The 16,136-nt window shown below is 38.9% G+C and overlaps 3 protein-coding genes across 3 annotated transcripts; all 3 read right to left on the reverse strand.

The window, feature by feature from the left end:
- Positions 1-1,232: 1,232 nt before the first annotated feature.
- Positions 1,233-2,732, reverse strand: LOC104818339 (40S ribosomal protein S19-3). Its single transcript, XM_010547894.1, has 4 exons — positions 2,572-2,732; positions 1,922-2,012; positions 1,619-1,802; positions 1,233-1,519 (listed from the first exon to the last, which is right to left on the reverse strand). The coding sequence occupies exons 1-4, from the start codon at positions 2,653-2,655 to the stop codon at positions 1,447-1,449; spliced, it is 432 nt and encodes a 143-aa protein (XP_010546196.1). The 5' UTR covers positions 2,656-2,732; the 3' UTR covers positions 1,233-1,446.
- A 409-nt stretch (positions 2,733-3,141) lies between these two features.
- On the reverse strand, positions 3,142-5,070 carry LOC104818341 (protein Asterix). The gene is made up of 3 exons (XM_010547895.2): positions 4,858-5,070; positions 4,091-4,191; positions 3,142-3,463 (listed from the first exon to the last, which is right to left on the reverse strand). Exons 1-3 carry the CDS (start codon positions 5,014-5,016, stop codon positions 3,400-3,402), a joined length of 324 nt encoding a protein of 107 aa, XP_010546197.1. The 5' UTR covers positions 5,017-5,070; the 3' UTR covers positions 3,142-3,399.
- Positions 5,071-5,328: 258 nt separating this feature from the next.
- On the reverse strand, positions 5,329-14,379 carry LOC104818516. The gene is made up of 14 exons (XM_010548130.1): positions 14,168-14,379; positions 13,340-13,397; positions 13,166-13,251; positions 12,771-12,920; positions 11,807-11,870; positions 11,480-11,713; positions 9,026-11,280; positions 8,799-8,941; positions 7,340-8,573; positions 6,617-6,939; positions 6,475-6,523; positions 6,130-6,380; positions 5,929-6,024; positions 5,329-5,806 (listed from the first exon to the last, which is right to left on the reverse strand). The coding sequence occupies exons 6-14, from the start codon at positions 11,670-11,672 to the stop codon at positions 5,572-5,574; spliced, it is 4,779 nt and encodes a 1,592-aa protein (XP_010546432.1). The 5' UTR covers positions 11,673-11,713; positions 11,807-11,870; positions 12,771-12,920; positions 13,166-13,251; positions 13,340-13,397; positions 14,168-14,379; the 3' UTR covers positions 5,329-5,571.
- Between the last annotated feature and the right edge of the window lie 1,757 nt (positions 14,380-16,136).

Genomic DNA, 16,136 nt, shown 5'->3' on the forward strand with positions numbered 1-16,136 from the left:
CAAGGATTTTTTTTTATAGATCCGCAGCTTTGTACACGCATGAACTCAGTATTAACAGCATAGTCGGGAGTCAACGTTTATTTAAGTTTGCATAACCCTTTTTACGATATCTTTTACATTTTGTTACAAAAAGGTGTGAATGATCTAGGGATAACAAGAGCACGCAAAAATGACTAGTGATGGGCGGGTATTTAGTTCGATAATGATTTAATTCGGATTTTTCACTTTTACAAAAATATATATCAGTCCATTATTATATTATATTTGATTTGGTTTCAATTTGGTTCTGATTTTTTTTTAAAAAAAAAATAAAATCGTTTTTTCAAGTTTTTTTAAAATGTGGTTGGATTCCGAAAAATCCAATTTTATGAAGAAAAAAAAATTACCGTTTGAAAAATTTTGTATAGTTTGATTCAAGAACAAAACATTTTTCGGGAACCACATCAAAACCCCACCCCTAAAAAGGACCATCTTATAATTGAGATAACATTCTACCATAAGTGTATTTTTTTTAAAACATTGTATAAATAATTTGCCTGCCGACCGGTTTAATATCAAGTTACCAGTTTAGATTAATGCAGATTTATCACGAACTTTTAAAATCTTCGTACTGAATTTGAATTTTTTTTCTAAAACCGACATAACTTGCTTGATAAGCAAACTTAGCCTCTGGTCTACTATACGGTTGCTAAAAAACACTCCAAAGTGCATGTGACTGACTCTGCCTCCCGTCGGAGGGTTTTGTCCAAAGGTAAAGCAAAAACCACTCGCAAGGAATGCAGGCAGCTACGCAAGCAAGCAACATCTCTTATTATTATTATTGTTAAATAAACCGAGTAAATAATAGATTGACTAAATTCTTTTTAGAATTAAAAAAAAAATCAAACTCATGACTCATAAATAACTAGTTTCTAAACACACTCTCTCACACACATATATATATATATATAATATGTGTGTGTATGTATATGCCGGCCAAAGCACAACCAAATCATAAATTCAGCAACAAACGCTGGCATGAATGTGAGGCCGAGTTACCAAACCTAATTATAGTGTTTTCATTTAATCACAGGGAGTAGAACGTCATACAACGCATCTACGGAAACTAATAAACTAGCAACTACAAGAATAATAAACATTCAATTCAATACACAATTCTGCGAACCAAATTGGTTTTGTCGCTTACCCACTTCCCAATCCCAACCATTTCACTGAAATTCCATTCCATAAGCGACATTGGAAAAAGATGTATTGACTTAGAATAAAAATCAGAATTGCAGTCCAGCATAATTTATAGTCAAGTCGACGGAGACGATGGGCAAATGAGAAATCGTTTTAAACAGATGAAATCAATTGAAACCTACTACTTGAGGGGTTCAAATAAAACTCAATTCCAAAACTATCTTCACGATTCAAAAAACATTGAACTTTTCAGTTGTGACTCACTTAGAGAGCAACCGTGATCCTTCCAGCGACTTGGTCGAGATCCCTCTGCCCATTTGAAGTGATTCTCCTCCCGCTGGTAAGAGTCAGAATCAATGGGGAAACATCAACACGATACATCACATGAACCAATGGTAAAATGAATCGACAAGGTTAACAGAGAAGAGAAACTCACCCCTTAGCGTCAAGGTCTACAATCTGCATTGTCTGCAATTGCTGAAGAATGTGACGGGCAATAGCACCACTGCTCTTGCCAAAGTGGGGTGGGCGGCTTCCGTTCCTCTTGCTTCCTCCATAGATCCTACGGAAGGCACCGACTCCAAGACCTCCCCTCAGGTAGATTTTTCTTGCCATGGAAGCTGAGACATGGGATTCATCTCAGAAAAAACGGGCTCAAGCCTCATAGTCACTTTAACACAACTTATTCAAGCAAGGCAAGAGATGCAATGAAACCTGGGGAATCATGAGTAATACATACCGGCTCTGATGTAGTACCAGTCAGGATCATATGGAGCAAGCTCCTTCAAGGTCCCGGTCTTGACAATGTCTGTCCATGGAGGCAGCTCAATCTACACCATAGCAACAACCGAGATTTAAGGAACATGAATAACAAAGCATGGCAACCAGAGAAACCTGACCTAGTTTCAGCACTGCACAAAAAAATGGGTGAGATATCATGAAAGCACAATGACAGTCAAAATCATGTATATTCTCACAAAAGACAACGAAACGTAGAATTCGCCTCCGACTAAGTCACGTAAAATTTGATGACTTTATTGGATCAAAACCGCTGAACGAAATAGGCTAAGCTCAGATTGTCATCTCAACCCGTATCTATATCTACCAACATCATCGTGATGTATTTCCACATACGAATTTATTCATGCTGCGACGGTTCCGCACAGCGTCCGATACGAATCTTCATAGAGAGTACAGCCAATTCAAATCCAAACCACACTTGACAACAATCTAAACGAGATCATATCCATATAACGAAACAAATTCTTAACCCGAAACTGCAACGAATCGCGCAAACAAATCCGATGGACATATACAAACAGGTTCCTCGAAGGCTTTCAGTAAATGTACGCGTAGAAGAACAGATTCGTCAGTCGTAGGGCCTATTACCTTGCCAGAGCGCTTGAGGTGCGCGGCGTAGGCCTTGACGAACTCGTGCGGGGAGACATCCTTCACTGTTTTTCCCGTCGCCATAGTTTCACCGCCCCTTATTCTTCCTCTCGTGCTTCTCCTTGTGCTGCGGCGTCGGCGAGCAGAGGGAATTAAGAGACGAGGCACAATTAGGGTTTTTGAACGGGCTATTTGAAATTACGGAAGTACCCTTCTTGTTTTGGGTTGGGTCGGGCCAGGCCTGCTTCTCATCTTTCCGTTCCAAATGTGGCCACTGGCCAGATCCCAAATCGAATGACACACTGCGAGTCCTCAGATTAGATTTAAATCAATAAAAATCGAAAATACATATAAAAAAACTCTTTTTTAATCTCGGGCGAGATTTGTATGATTTCCTATCCAAGATACCAAAACGATGATATACACTTTAACCAATGAGAGAGTGTCTCTCTTATCGTTTCCAAGAGCCAACAATAGGTAAAAATCTCTGCAGCTGCTTTCATTTCATGTCATAGAGAGCCCTGAATACACTCTCTCATGCCAGACTATCTGTTTGGTAAAGACTGCATGGAAATCAGGAAAGATCCAACTGAATAAAGCTTAAGTTTTTAATCCATAACCGCTGGTTTTATTTTACCACAATAAACACCAAAATATGATATGAGCTTTCAGGCTTCAAGGTCACAGCTATTAGTTTCTAGAGGCAAAAAAACCCGAGAAATTTCACCAACGTAAAACACAACATTAACGCGAAAACGGTAACTAGCGTGCCTGAAGGTTCCTAAACAAATCAAAGCAAGGTATCTTCATGATCGGATCGGAGACGTATCATTTTTTTGTGGCGGGTCTAGCAGGTCCCAAGTAGTTTGTGACCAATCCCATTATAGCAAACCTGTTTCAACAATACATGAAAAGGGGTTAAGACAAGCATCCAAATTATAGCAACTGCTCAAATGTATAGCATGCTTGAAATATCAAGCATTAACCACAAGTATTGCCAACAATGGATAGCAACAAACATCATCTGGTGTCGACCAAGGCCAAGATAAGGCGAATCGAGCACAATCACTTATGACTCCATCACATCCCGCTAATATCAGGTGTCACATCATATGTGCCGACAAATATATATATAATCTTGAAAATCACTGAACTTTGACATCTAAAGAGCAGACCAAAAGAACCATAACTCACGTCAAATTTATTTTCCTCGGCTTATTAGTCGTTCCTATTAGTCCCATTCAAGTGCATGATTTCCACTGGCCAATTTGATTTCCAATTGCACTAGTTCTTTTACTAATGGATCCGGAAGCTTTCTTTGGGTGACATACGATATACTACATAACACTAGGTACTATGCTATTACCACCGATTCAGAGAATGACTATACACAGGGAATTGGGATCAAGGAGGTTATTCACACATAAAACACAAACTATCATGAAGCTAGTAAACTATATTCATGAGAAAAGGAAAAGAAAAGCATCTTAGAAAGAATGACATGGGATGGGATATATACATCATAGCCATAGAGATCTGCTTCAGATCGTTCTCCAGGTTCCTCATGTTGGACAGAGATTGTGCGCAGAATATAATTGCAAGCCATGAGCAAAGCTTGTACTGTTAAACAACAAAAACAACATAAAATGAGGACATAAAAAAATCACATCTTTTTTCAAATACCACCCTTTAGATTTAGGGATTCAAATGTTACAGTGAACGAGTAAAATCATCAATCTATTTACACATCACAAAGGTTCAGTCTTTGTCGGTAAGCATATACTTTAGCAAAGAAATCTCAAGCTTGAAACTTTAACAAGAGCAAACCGATCTAGGTGGCATATAATACGATATCATCAACTTTCTTGCTGCAAAACCTTAGTTTTTGAGGAACAGTGAGAAAGCTCATTCTTGGAGTGAGGGAATCAATCCAACATATGCATATCATCGATTGCCAAAATCAAACATAACGAATAGAAAAATTTTGAATCTTCTGGTGAAATTCAGAAGCATCCAAAATCAATAGAGAAAAACTTCATATCGTAGTTGAATCAACTAATGAATCGCAGAATTCAAAGTTCACTGCTTGAACTATAAACATCCAAAGATTCAAAATCAGCAAATTTGTCCCTCCGAATGAATCACAAACACCCAACAAATCGAAATCAGCAAATCTATCGCAGCAACTTCAGATCCTCTCTCACATTAACTAATCAAGATCAAGATCTTCCAGATACAGTTGGTCAAGCAACTAGCAAGACAGGGATCAATGATTATGTCCTTTACCCGGAACATGACGCCGGAGACGCCGAGGATAACTGCGATGAAACCGGAGTAGTCAACGGGAAGATCCTGCGGTGAAACTGGCGCCGGGGAGTACGGCTTCGCCGCCGACGGTTGTCGCGGATCGTTCGCCGATGAAGCGCTGCCGTGAGTGTGAGACATCTTCTCTCTCCTTCTCCGATCGCCGACGGAAACCGAATCTGCTGTGTAACTGTGTTTGGGAATAAATAAAAATCGCGAGCTGTAACAGTGGGAAAGCCCCCTAGTTTCACATAAATTACAATTTAACCTCTTACCTCTTTTATTATAGTAAACATTACCTTAAACTTCCGATCAAGACTAATGTACCCCTAATGTACTACTAGTATCATCATTTTTTTCATTATTTCAGAATTGGTAATTAATTTAATTAGAAGACTTTATCTTGGCAATTTTCAGTTGTGTAAAGAACTTTATAATTTTTTTTCCCAAATAGGAAAACGAAATTGCAATCTTATATATAAATATGTGCCCAATTCCGGAAAAATTACAGTGCATAAATGGTTCCTCTCTAATGAGCATGGTTTTTTTTCTCCTCTCTTTACCAAGTATACAAATGGATTGGCTTACAATGTTCTGAATGAAGTGAACAATGATGCTAGAGACCTGACCCTCAGAAGCGATGAATTTTAACAGATTTGGCCCCAAAAAAAGTGAATAATGGATTCATCAAAGTAATCAAAGAGAGAGGCATTGAACACTGTCTGGAACATTCCGAGGCATGGGAGCGACCGTAACATATCTCTGTGGGTATAACCTAACAGAGCTCAATGTCCGATCGGTAGACGACGAGGTCTCGGTTCCATCGAGCGGTCCCCTTGCGTGGAACTTTGCGAAACGATTGATCACTGAAAACTTCTCTAGTTCCTGGACTTCCACTCTCAAATCTGGAAAAGTAGTTCCCTTTTCTACCCTGAAAAACCAACCACATGTTCTAGTTCTTGAGACAAACCCGGAAAAGAATAGCGAGTGCTTGTTTAAAGATCGGAATCGGATCCAATAAGCGAGCAGCCATGGAGGAGAGATAGGATTTACCTCGAGAACTCGCTCTCTAGTCTTTGAGTTCTGCCATTGAATTCTTCTGCAGCTTTTGATATGTATTGATCACTGATTTTCTCTGCTGTTTTCAACCTATACAAATGGCGGATTTGTTCTTGTAAATATGGGAAGAGACCTCGATTGTAACAGCGGGCATAAAACAATTTTAGAGAGACACAAGGATGGTAGGATCTTTACGGGTTTTCATCATTGGGTGGTCCAAATCTCTCGCTTCTGGCAGTAGAAATGGAGCTGCAAGCGTCTCCTAGTGCTGCTCTCATAGCAGTGTATACAACTGTATCGTAATTTGAGTTTGCATTTAAAGACGTTATTAACCTTGCGGGAGGGGGACGGAAAAGTTGCTGGACGAGCTGAGTAGTAAACATAAGCCTTCTTTTTGATCTGAGGACTGGTGGTACGTCTTCAAGTAACTCGCTTTCAGCTTCCAACTGTAAGAACAGAAGCCGTCAAAACATTCAATTGCGTCAGATAAAAAGACTATAACTATGGGAAAGCAACAAACATTAAAAATGCAACCTCTACCTTTTCAGGAAGTCTATTAGTAGCTCTTGCCCAATCGACCTCACTCTCGCTGCAAAGAAAATGGTGATGTTATTAGTGAGTATCGGATAATAATAGCAACTCAGTGACTATCTATCGAATAAGGACGCTTATGCTAAAGCACCTGAGAGTCTGAAGCCTCTGGGAAACTAGCATGACCTCTTTACTCCACGACACAAATCCTGACATGGCAGTTTTACGCTTTTTTGGTCTATCAACAGACAGAAGTTGCTCAGTGGCACCACGAGGTGGTAATGACTCAGACGAGAGAGTTTCTGCTCCAAGTTCAACCTGACCGGGATCCTCAGCCACTAATTCCTTTGATGCTTGACCAGAATGTGAACCATCGGCAAATTTCCCAGTGATAGAAGATTGTTCTGCCATCCTTAAAGGGGTGGATCCGCATGCATCATTCAGGGGCTGGACCAGTCCATTTTTGGAAGCATACAAAATATTTTATCAATAATCAAATATTCTTGGGATTGGAATATCAAACATGGGGTATGAGAATAAAATGAGCAATTTTTTTAATTATATAAGTTTTTCTACTTATCCTGAAAGACATTCCATCATACCAAACAAAAACAGTTTTGTGTAAAGAGACAAGAACCATGAATGCATGCAGACACAATAGTTTGATTGTCTTCCGTAGCTTCTTTCTGGTCTTAAACAACAGTGAAAATGCTTTTCTTCATCCACACCACTAAGCTACTGATCAAATCAAAACAGATCAAATGTATTCATAACAAGAACTGATCTGAAACTTTGCACCTGAGACTAGCCTAGACTAACACCGAATCTCGAGACAGTAAGATCATAGTAAACAATTACCGAAACAAAACAGTACAGCAGAAGCAACGAGATTCTTATTGGAGAAACTTTGAGAAACCGTTGGGCCAATCGGATGCACAGATTCCTTACTTTGGACCAGTCCATCTCTAACCAAACCATCAGATCCCAGAGGTGATTGTTGCTCCCCTCTAGGTGCTAAATTTTTAGGATCTGCAAGACTACATTCACCTCTGTTCACAACCCTATTATTGGTTGAATTATCCTCCCCATTTGCAGCCATATGCTCTAGGTAATGCGCGTTCTTTTCCTTTGAAAGGTTGTGCGGCATAAATGACCGACCAAGTGTTTGAAGATTGTTCTGCGCCAATTTGGAAAACATTGAAGCAGCATCAGATGCATGTTTTGCAGTAATATCTTTACCCTGTAACTCAAGCTTATTCATCAAGTTCCCCCCTGCTGATGGCCCCTCTCCTCCATTTTGAGCTGTTTGATTTGTCTTCTCTTGTCCAGCTAATCTCCCCTCTAGACTGTTGTTCGGGAACAGATGAGATCTTACAATATCTGGATGAGGCTTAGAAGACTGACGTTGCACCATTGAACCTGACATCATAGCAGAAGAAAGCCCTTGCTCTGATGAGCTGGATGCAACTCGAGGCTGAGAAGCTGACATTGCTTCCTGCATGGTATATCCTTTGGCCAAATCTTCGTTATTGTTGTCGGTGTTAGGACTGAGCTGGGGTGGCATTTGTGCCAATTGTCTGTGTTGAGCTATTTCACCATATCCATCTCTTTCTTTCACCTGAGATGTAGACATCTTAAAAAGCGAATTGACTGATTGGTTCGCAGCTGATGGTCGGGTAGCAGCAGACATTTGCTGGTTTTGTTGATATGGTCTGGAAAAAGGAAAACCAGACGAACAGTTGATTTGTCCGGGGATACCAGGAAATGCTCCTTTATGGGTCTCTTGGTGGAGAAAAGCCTGATTAGATGTCCATGGAACCGACTTTGATTGACTCATTCCTCCTTTTTCAGAGGCATTATGAATTGGATTCAAAGATTTAACAGCCTGCAAAGAGCTTCGAGGAAATGGAGCATTATCAGGTGACGTAACAGGTTGAGATGGAGGCGCCAATTGTAAACTGAAACCCTGAGGAGCAGATGCCTGATTATGCTGAAGTTGACCACCAGTTTCTGCAGAAGTCTTAGCTTCAGGCAACCCAGAAACACTTGTTCCCATGACATGATCCTGCGATTGATCCACCTTATGAAGAAGCTCCAGCATAGTCTGTCTGCAGTTCATAAAAGTCAGTAGCATAATTATGCACCGTATTCAAGTCATAACACCATTAGAAATAATCAGTAAACCAGTAACAGTTAGTGACCAATTCTACTGAATGAGTTGCAGAATATCAATAGTTGGCATAGCTTGGCAACTCTAATTGATAAAATTACATCAAAGCCACACCAACTTAACAAGCATGCATATGTGAACAATGAGTATAAAGGAATACTACCTTGATGAAGCAGCACCCTTGACTTGATTACCCCTGTCAACAATTCCGTCAACCGAACTAGATATACTAGGTGAATCATCCTGATACATGCCTTTGAGTGATGCCTCATTGGGGCAATTCAAGTCACCTTGAGAAACATGGCCCTATCCAATGAAATCAGGAGAATGTTCCGTGAGTTTCAAATATTTCTATCACAACAGAGAGATAGGACAGGATAAAAACTTCACCTTTTCCATTCCCCTGTTTACAGCTGTCAGACCAATAGAGTTTGACTGTCCAAAATACCATTGTTCTCCTCCAGGTACCTGCTGGAACATTGGTGGTAAATGCGTAACTTTTTCTCTACCAGGTTCATCGCTGACATCAATATTACCCATTGGATGATACTGAAATTTGCGAGGCATCAAGGGCCTATGACCAACATGACCGGATTGCATTTGCTCCCCACCAGGCAACAAAGAGGAACCACGTACATTTACATGCGCACTTTCCCTAAAACCACTGGCAGAAGCCTGTGATTTGATATTAGATCGAAAACCATCACCCGAGTTTTCCATTGGAGAATTCACCTTGCCATTAGTTTCAGCAGCTGTTTTGCCTGCATTCTCACTTGCAGGCGACTCAAGAATCTGTTTGCTCTCTCTAGAGTTCATTTGAGAGACAGCCTTTTCCATGGAGTTGTTATTCAGATGCTGTTGGATATTTCCCTGGACATCCCTCACAGTACTAGGATCATTTCCTACACATGCACTGGCAAAACCAGAAGAAACCCTTTGAATTTGTAGATTATGTGTGAAAAAATTCTTTTGTCCCACTGCCCCAGCTAAATTAGAATTAGAAGCAGCCTTCCAAGTACCAAGCTTATCTCCAATTCCCTCATCCTCTCGAGTAGGACAAGAATTATTCTGCACGTTAAAACCAGAACTAGAAGAACAAAAATTATTTCCAACCACTTGACGAGGTTCAGCCATTGGCTTCTCCAACAGGCCATGATTGAGAAATTTGCTTCCTTTATCTTGGAAATATTTAACGGCTGTTTGTGTGGCATCCCTGTGAACTCTTTCGTTTTGTGCAATTGAAGCCTTAAAACCTGAATCCTGAGCACTTAGGCTATTCTGAGAATTTCCCAGGGCATCAGTATTGTTATCAGCCCATACAGATTGCCGTTTACTTCCCCATTTTTGGGTTCCTGCGTCCCCACTAGATGTTTCTGCTACAGCAGATTGCATGAGAGCACTCCAACTTCCACTCTGCAGAGAGGGGAACGAGCCAACAATGTCAGACCCACTAGCCAAATTATTTCCTATAGTACTGTTTCCAAATGCATCCCACAGATTGTCATCCGAACCAAACAGAATCTTTTCTTCTGTTGGATCTAACGTTGCCACTTTCTTCGATGCAGTCATGTTTTCAGGCATTTTCATACATGACTTTTCTGATGGATCAGTAGACTCCTGTTTCTCAATAAACTTCTCCTGCACCGAAATGTTCCTCACATGGGAATCATCTTGCTGTAAATTTTCAAAGTTGAGTCTACTGTTTGAGCTTTGAATCGATGTGTGGGAGAACAACAGTTTCTCTGGGCTTGATGGTCTAGGAACCATGTTACTTTCATGAATATCACCTTGATTTGAAAATGCAGAATGCTGACTGGCCAAAGCTGAATTATTGCTAGCTGAAACATTCTCATGAGTTAACTTATTCATTTGCATGGCAGAAAAACCGTTTTGCAGCCCTCTTGCACCAGTAACTGGCATACCGTACAATGAATGTTCAAACTGCTGTGGAACTGAACCCGTAAAGTTCATCTGTCCTTGCTCAGGGGTAAACATGAGCCCACCAGATGAATGCTGAACAACTGGAGAGATGCTGCGTTGCAGCAAGTTTGTATTTGCCATCATAATTTCATGCTGCCACGAATTATTCGACGCATCACGAAGAGGAATACCATCAATTAGAGGATGGGAGTGATTATCACCTAAACGACTTCCATTGACAGCAGCCTGATTAAAGGAATTCATCTGCCTGGCTTCCAGTTGTTGCTTTTGGAGCTGTTGTTGCATTTGGTACTCATGCATTTGCTTAATCATTACTTGCTGCTGAAGTAATTGCATATCGTTGAAACCCATATGCTGCCTCGACAAAGAATGTAGCATGCCCGGGGACTGGCTGTTCACTTGTTGCTGGCCACCAAAAAAATCAAAATTAACTGGAGATTCTTCCATATCTGACCTCATCTGAATTTTATGAAGGTCCGGAGGGATTCCTTTTGATGTCAACCTATGCCCACCAGATTCTGCATCCATTCCCAAAAAATTTGCTTCGCGTTGCATTGCCTGTAATACTTGGTTTCCATGCATATAGCCATTTGCGGGTTGCTGATGATTTTGCAAATGACCTCTGGAGTACTCAGACCTTATTGGTTGCTGAGTAAAGTTCAAACCATGCTGTGCATTTGAAGATTGCCCTTCTTCAGGATCAGCTGGAGCAAGCAGAAAAGTTACATTTAATAACAAAGGCATATCTAGCAACTAAAATTAATATCCAACGAATTGTACCCAAAATTTCTTATCAAAATTAATAAAAAGAGCATTGATGTTGACATTTCTTGTTATGAAATTGTAGCTTTGTGAGAATAAAACCAAAAGAAACGCTGAAATAAGCAGCAAGAAAAGGAATACCAGTTTGTTGTGCATTATAACTCTTCAAATTGGAAACTAGAGATGAATCTCTTTGCCTCTGGCTGCCCACTAAGAGACCGTTACTAAAACTGGGCCAGCTTCCCTCCACAACCTGGGATTGATGCTGGCCTTGGGGTAAGCCCTCCTGTCCAAAGAAATTGTGGATCCTCTCCCCAAAGTCGTTTCCAGGCATAGATTCAGCTGCTACAGATTATGGAGAAAGAAAAACCAGACCTAGAAAAGAAACACAAAGAATTCAGGATTATTCTCTCTCTCTTCCCCCATCACTGCAAGTAGAGATCGAACGTAAAGAGAGTACTCTGCCACCTTTTTCCCAATAGATAATGAGCTAACCCCGGCTCTCATGCTCTGTTAACTCAAAAATTGTATCCTGTTCAACACACATAACAAGCATACATTGAGTGTTCTACTGAAAAAGAAAGGCAGCCACAAAGACAGGGAAAGCCAAGGCTATCGATTCACAAACCAAAACCGACATGAGTTTTGCAAATGGAGACTGTCACATGACATCAAGGATGAACAAATTAAAATTCAGTAATTATGAATACTCAAGTCAAGATGCAAGACTCTCCAATAAGACGGCTGGCTCGAGCTGATGTGTAATACAACTCGCTCAATGTAAAGCAAACCAAATCAGCATGATTTCCGCAAATGGAAAGCTTAAATAATTTATCAATACTCATATACCCTTGGGATTTACAAATTAAACCGTCACATTGTTTCCCATTCATACAAAATATTTTATCAATAATCAAATATTCTTGGGATTGGAATATCAAACATGGGGTATGAGAATAAAATGAGCAATTTTTTTAATTATATAAGTTTTTCTACTTATCCTGAAAGACATTCCATCATACCAAACAAAAACAGTTTTGTGTAAAGAGACAAGAACCATGAATGCATGCAGACACAATAGTTTGATTGTCTTCCGTAGCTTCTTTCTGGTCTTAAACAACAGTGAAAATGCTTTTCTTCATCCACACCACTAAGCTACTGATCAAATCAAAACAGATCAAATGTATTCATAACAAGAACTGATCTGAAACTTTGCACCTGAGACTAGCCTAGACTAACACCGAATCTCGAGACAGTAAGATCATAGTAAACAATTACCGAAACAAAACAGTAAATATTGAGACAATGAGACGGGATGGCGAAGTGAACAACTAAACCAGTCGTGCCTGTTTGTCCGAGTTTTTCCCTTTTCTTTTCCCAAATACAACAGTAGCAATTGCAAAAAGGGGGGGGGGGCAATGAGGAAACTCACAGATGACTGGAAACCCGACAGCCCCAGATCAGAACAGAGCATCCGAGGTGAAAACTGAAAACTATCGATGTTTAGTTCCCATTTGTTGTGAGTATGGCGACAGGTTTCGAGTCCTCAGCTTTTTCGTTTTCCTTGTTCAGCAACTGAAATCTAGCATTTGGAGGTTAAGATTTACACATAGTGGGTTGGACTTGTAAAAATACAAGCCCCCAATATCTCAGGGGATTAGTAATCAGGAAAAAGGCTTTAGAAGAGTATCCACGAGAGAAGGTATGCCCACCAGAAACAGGTTTGTGAAGAGTAGCGTTTATATTATAGATTTGCTGTTGTGGCTTGTACCTTCTCATACATTGCAATCAGAACAAAAAAATATAATGTTTAGTCACTCGTCTAACCTTGTTATTGATCAAAATGTGGAGCGCAATTACACTTTAGATGAGTGAATAAAGGTAGTTAACCAACATCATGTCGTTCGTTTTCACTGCGAATAATGAAGATTATGAAGAGAACCCGTTTAAAAGAAATCATAAGAAAAGATATGCTTAAGCATTTTGAAGGCAGAAGCTCACTTGCAAAAGCTTTAACCAACTCGTTCACATTCAGGTTAGGAAGCAAGTTGAATATGTCCTACAAACATCGGAAGAATATAGTCATAAGATGAAAATCCTGAATAGCAGCCAAAGAGACTAGAAAACTGCATAGAAAAGGAATGGCTAACATATATATAGCTTCACATAGTTCTTAGCAACTTCCAAGAAATATAATAGCCTAGCTTTCGCCAGCGCCTTCGGACCCATCCTGTTGACAAATTTCTCAACCGGGTTGGAAGAGCCTTATGTTCAGGCTGATAGGTTCTTTCCTATCCTGCTTAACTTAATAATCTAAACTATCCGAAGTCAAGGAATTTGAAGAAGGCGACCAACTGTTTCTAACTTTCTAGAATTACTAGCGACTTGCAAACTCAGTTCCTGAGCTCAATTAAGCCTATGAAACTATAAACAACTCGAAACACAGCAAATCCAGTAAACCCAAGAGCTTGTTTGCAGTTAATGTACCAAATTTCTTTAAAGCAAACAACCAAAACTCCCATTTCACAGCTATAACCTTCTATCGCAACAGAAAGTGTAAAGCTGCCGAAATTTTCAGGATTTCGCAGAAACCTACACAACCCACACGAGATCGAAATTGCCGCAGTGTAATTTCATCCAAATCGAAACCCCGGGGCTAACAAAAACACGATGAAATCGAAGAATTCGACCTCGGAGGAAAGCTGCCAAGCCTTAATCCGACCGAGACACACCCGACACACACGACTGATTCGGTATGCATCGTTTATTCCAACTACATCCGAGAAAAATTAGGGTTTTCGGAAAGATAAAGATAAGCTATGAGCTTACACTTCCGTCAAGTCGACTCGCACAACCGAAATGGATTCTTCTGCAACCCCAATATCTGGTAAACGCGTTAGGGTTTTTCGAATCGAAGAATTAACGAAAACGGTAAGCGAGAAGGGAGAGAGAGAAAGAGAGAGAGATAGGGAGGGAGAGAGAGAGAGAGATCGAAGCACTGCCAAAATTTTCAACGAAAGCAGCGCAGGATCAAGACCAAGGTTCGGACCCGAAGCTGAAATGCACCACAACCGAATCCGCTTTATTAGACAGAGGGCTAGAGAAGAGTGGTTGTACCGTGGGCCAGTGATGCAAATAACAGCCAATTATAAGTCGACATGCAACAATTGTTTAATCAAATCCTAACCGTTGATTTAAATGTTTTTTTTTACTTTGAAGTGTTTTTTTATCACTTTTGGAATTAAAAATAGGATCAGTTGTCAAAATGTAGCCAAACAAATATAAAATTTACAAAATATTTTACACAAAAATAATTTTTTCATACTATACTTTTTTTTCTAAATATTCAAACTATCATTAGCGTTATTTCTTTATTATTATGTGATAATCTATCTTTTAAAAATCGATACGTTTTGATATTTGTTCTTTTGTTTTCTCCAATATTTTCTCTATTTTATCTGTTTTTTACAGTTTATCTCACTTATTCAAATATTCTTCTGGCCGATTTCTTTTTTTTTCTGGTATTATAATCATTTTTTTTACAAATAAGGTGTTTGATGAAATGTCTATAATAGAAACTGTGGCAGATGATTTGCGGTCTACGGTATATGACCTACGATCTTTCGTACTTTCCCTGCAACCGTCAGTAAAACCTTCTTGGTTTATCACTAAACCCTAAACTTCAAGAGATGAGAGTTTCACAGATCACATCCCATATCGTAAAACTCCAAGGCAATTCTGGGAATACTAAGATAACTGTGAAACAGACACCGTAGGGAAAAACGAAACACATTCAAGTGTTTTTCCATATATGTAAGGGAAAAAGAAACTCATACAAATGTTTTTCTATACTTATAGAATAAAATGAAACTCATGCAAGTATTTTTCCATGGATGTGGGGAAAAATGAAACTCATGTCATATATGCAAGTGTTTTTTTTTTTCTAAATACTCAAACTATCATTCACGGTATTTCTCTCACTACAAAAAAACAAAGATTTAGCAACGCAATTTTTTCGTTGAAACCAGTCAAATTTCGTTGCAAATTACAGTTTGCAACGAAATTATTTTTGTTGCAAACTCGTCATTGCAAAATAATATAGAGTTGCAAAGCGTTGCAAATTGCAACGCTTTACAACGAAATATTTTCGTTGCTAATTGCAACGCAATATTTTCGTTGCAAAGCGTTATTAATATTTGCAACACAAAACGGAAAAATATTTGTTGCTAATTTAGCAACGCAATTTCGTTGCTATTTTTGCAACGCAATTTCGTTGCTAAAAATAATATAAAAATTAAAAAAACAAATGTTAAAATTATGAATTTTAAAAATTATAAATAAATAATTATGAAAAAGTAATAAATAAATATAAATATTAAATAAATATAAAAACAATACAAAATTTGTAGCATTTTAGATTTTTTAATGAATTGTAAATTAAAATTTATAAGAATAAATAATTAAAAAAATAATATTAATTATTATAAATATAAAATAAAAAAATAAAAAAAAAATATTTATATAATTTTAAAAGAATTTTTAAGATTTGGGATAAAGAAAGATTTTAGAAGATTTTTAGAGGGAGAAGTGATTGTTAGATTGTGTTTGGAAGTGTTTGTAAAAGAAATTCGCATCAATATATACAAAACGTTTGCAATGCAATTTCGTTGCAAACTTGCAACGCAATTGCATTGCAAAAGGCGTGAAAACCGTAATTCATCGTAGCCACAAATATATTTTAAACTTGCAACGCGATTTCGTTGCTAATTGGATTTGCAACGCAATTTCGTTGCAAATT

Source organism: Tarenaya hassleriana, unplaced genomic scaffold, assembly GCF_000463585.1.
Source record: "Tarenaya hassleriana unplaced genomic scaffold, ASM46358v1 Cleome29, whole genome shotgun sequence".
Lineage (NCBI taxonomy): Eukaryota > Viridiplantae > Streptophyta > Magnoliopsida > Brassicales > Cleomaceae > Tarenaya > Tarenaya hassleriana.

Coding starts and splice junctions, on each gene's coding strand:
- LOC104818339 (XM_010547894.1), bottom strand. CDS start 2,655: ATGGCGACGGGAAAAACAGTGAAGGATGTCTCCCCGCACGAGTTCGTC. Junction 2,013..2,571: donor ACCTCAAGCGCTCTGGCAAG/GTAATAGGCCCT, acceptor GCTATGGTGTAG/ATTGAGCTGCCTCCATGGAC. Junction 1,520..1,618: donor GTAGACCTTGACGCTAAGGG/GTGAGTTTCTCT, acceptor GACTCTTACCAG/CGGGAGGAGAATCACTTCAA.
- LOC104818341 (XM_010547895.2), bottom strand. CDS start 5,016: ATGTCTCACACTCACGGCAGCGCTTCATCGGCGAACGATCCGCGACAA. Junction 4,192..4,857: donor TCTCCGGCGTCATGTTCCGG/GTAAAGGACATA, acceptor GTTGTTTAACAG/TACAAGCTTTGCTCATGGCT. Junction 3,464..4,090: donor CAGATCTCTATGGCTATGAT/GTATATATCCCA, acceptor TTGTTGAAACAG/GTTTGCTATAATGGGATTGG.
- LOC104818516 (XM_010548130.1), bottom strand. CDS start 11,672: ATGCCTGGAAACGACTTTGGGGAGAGGATCCACAATTTCTTTGGACAG. Junction 11,281..11,479: donor TTATAATGCACAACAAACTG/GTATTCCTTTTC, acceptor TGCTTGCTCCAG/CTGATCCTGAAGAAGGGCAA. Junction 6,940..7,339: donor AGAATCTCGTTGCTTCTGCT/GTACTGTTTTGT, acceptor TAAAATATTTTG/TATGCTTCCAAAAATGGACT.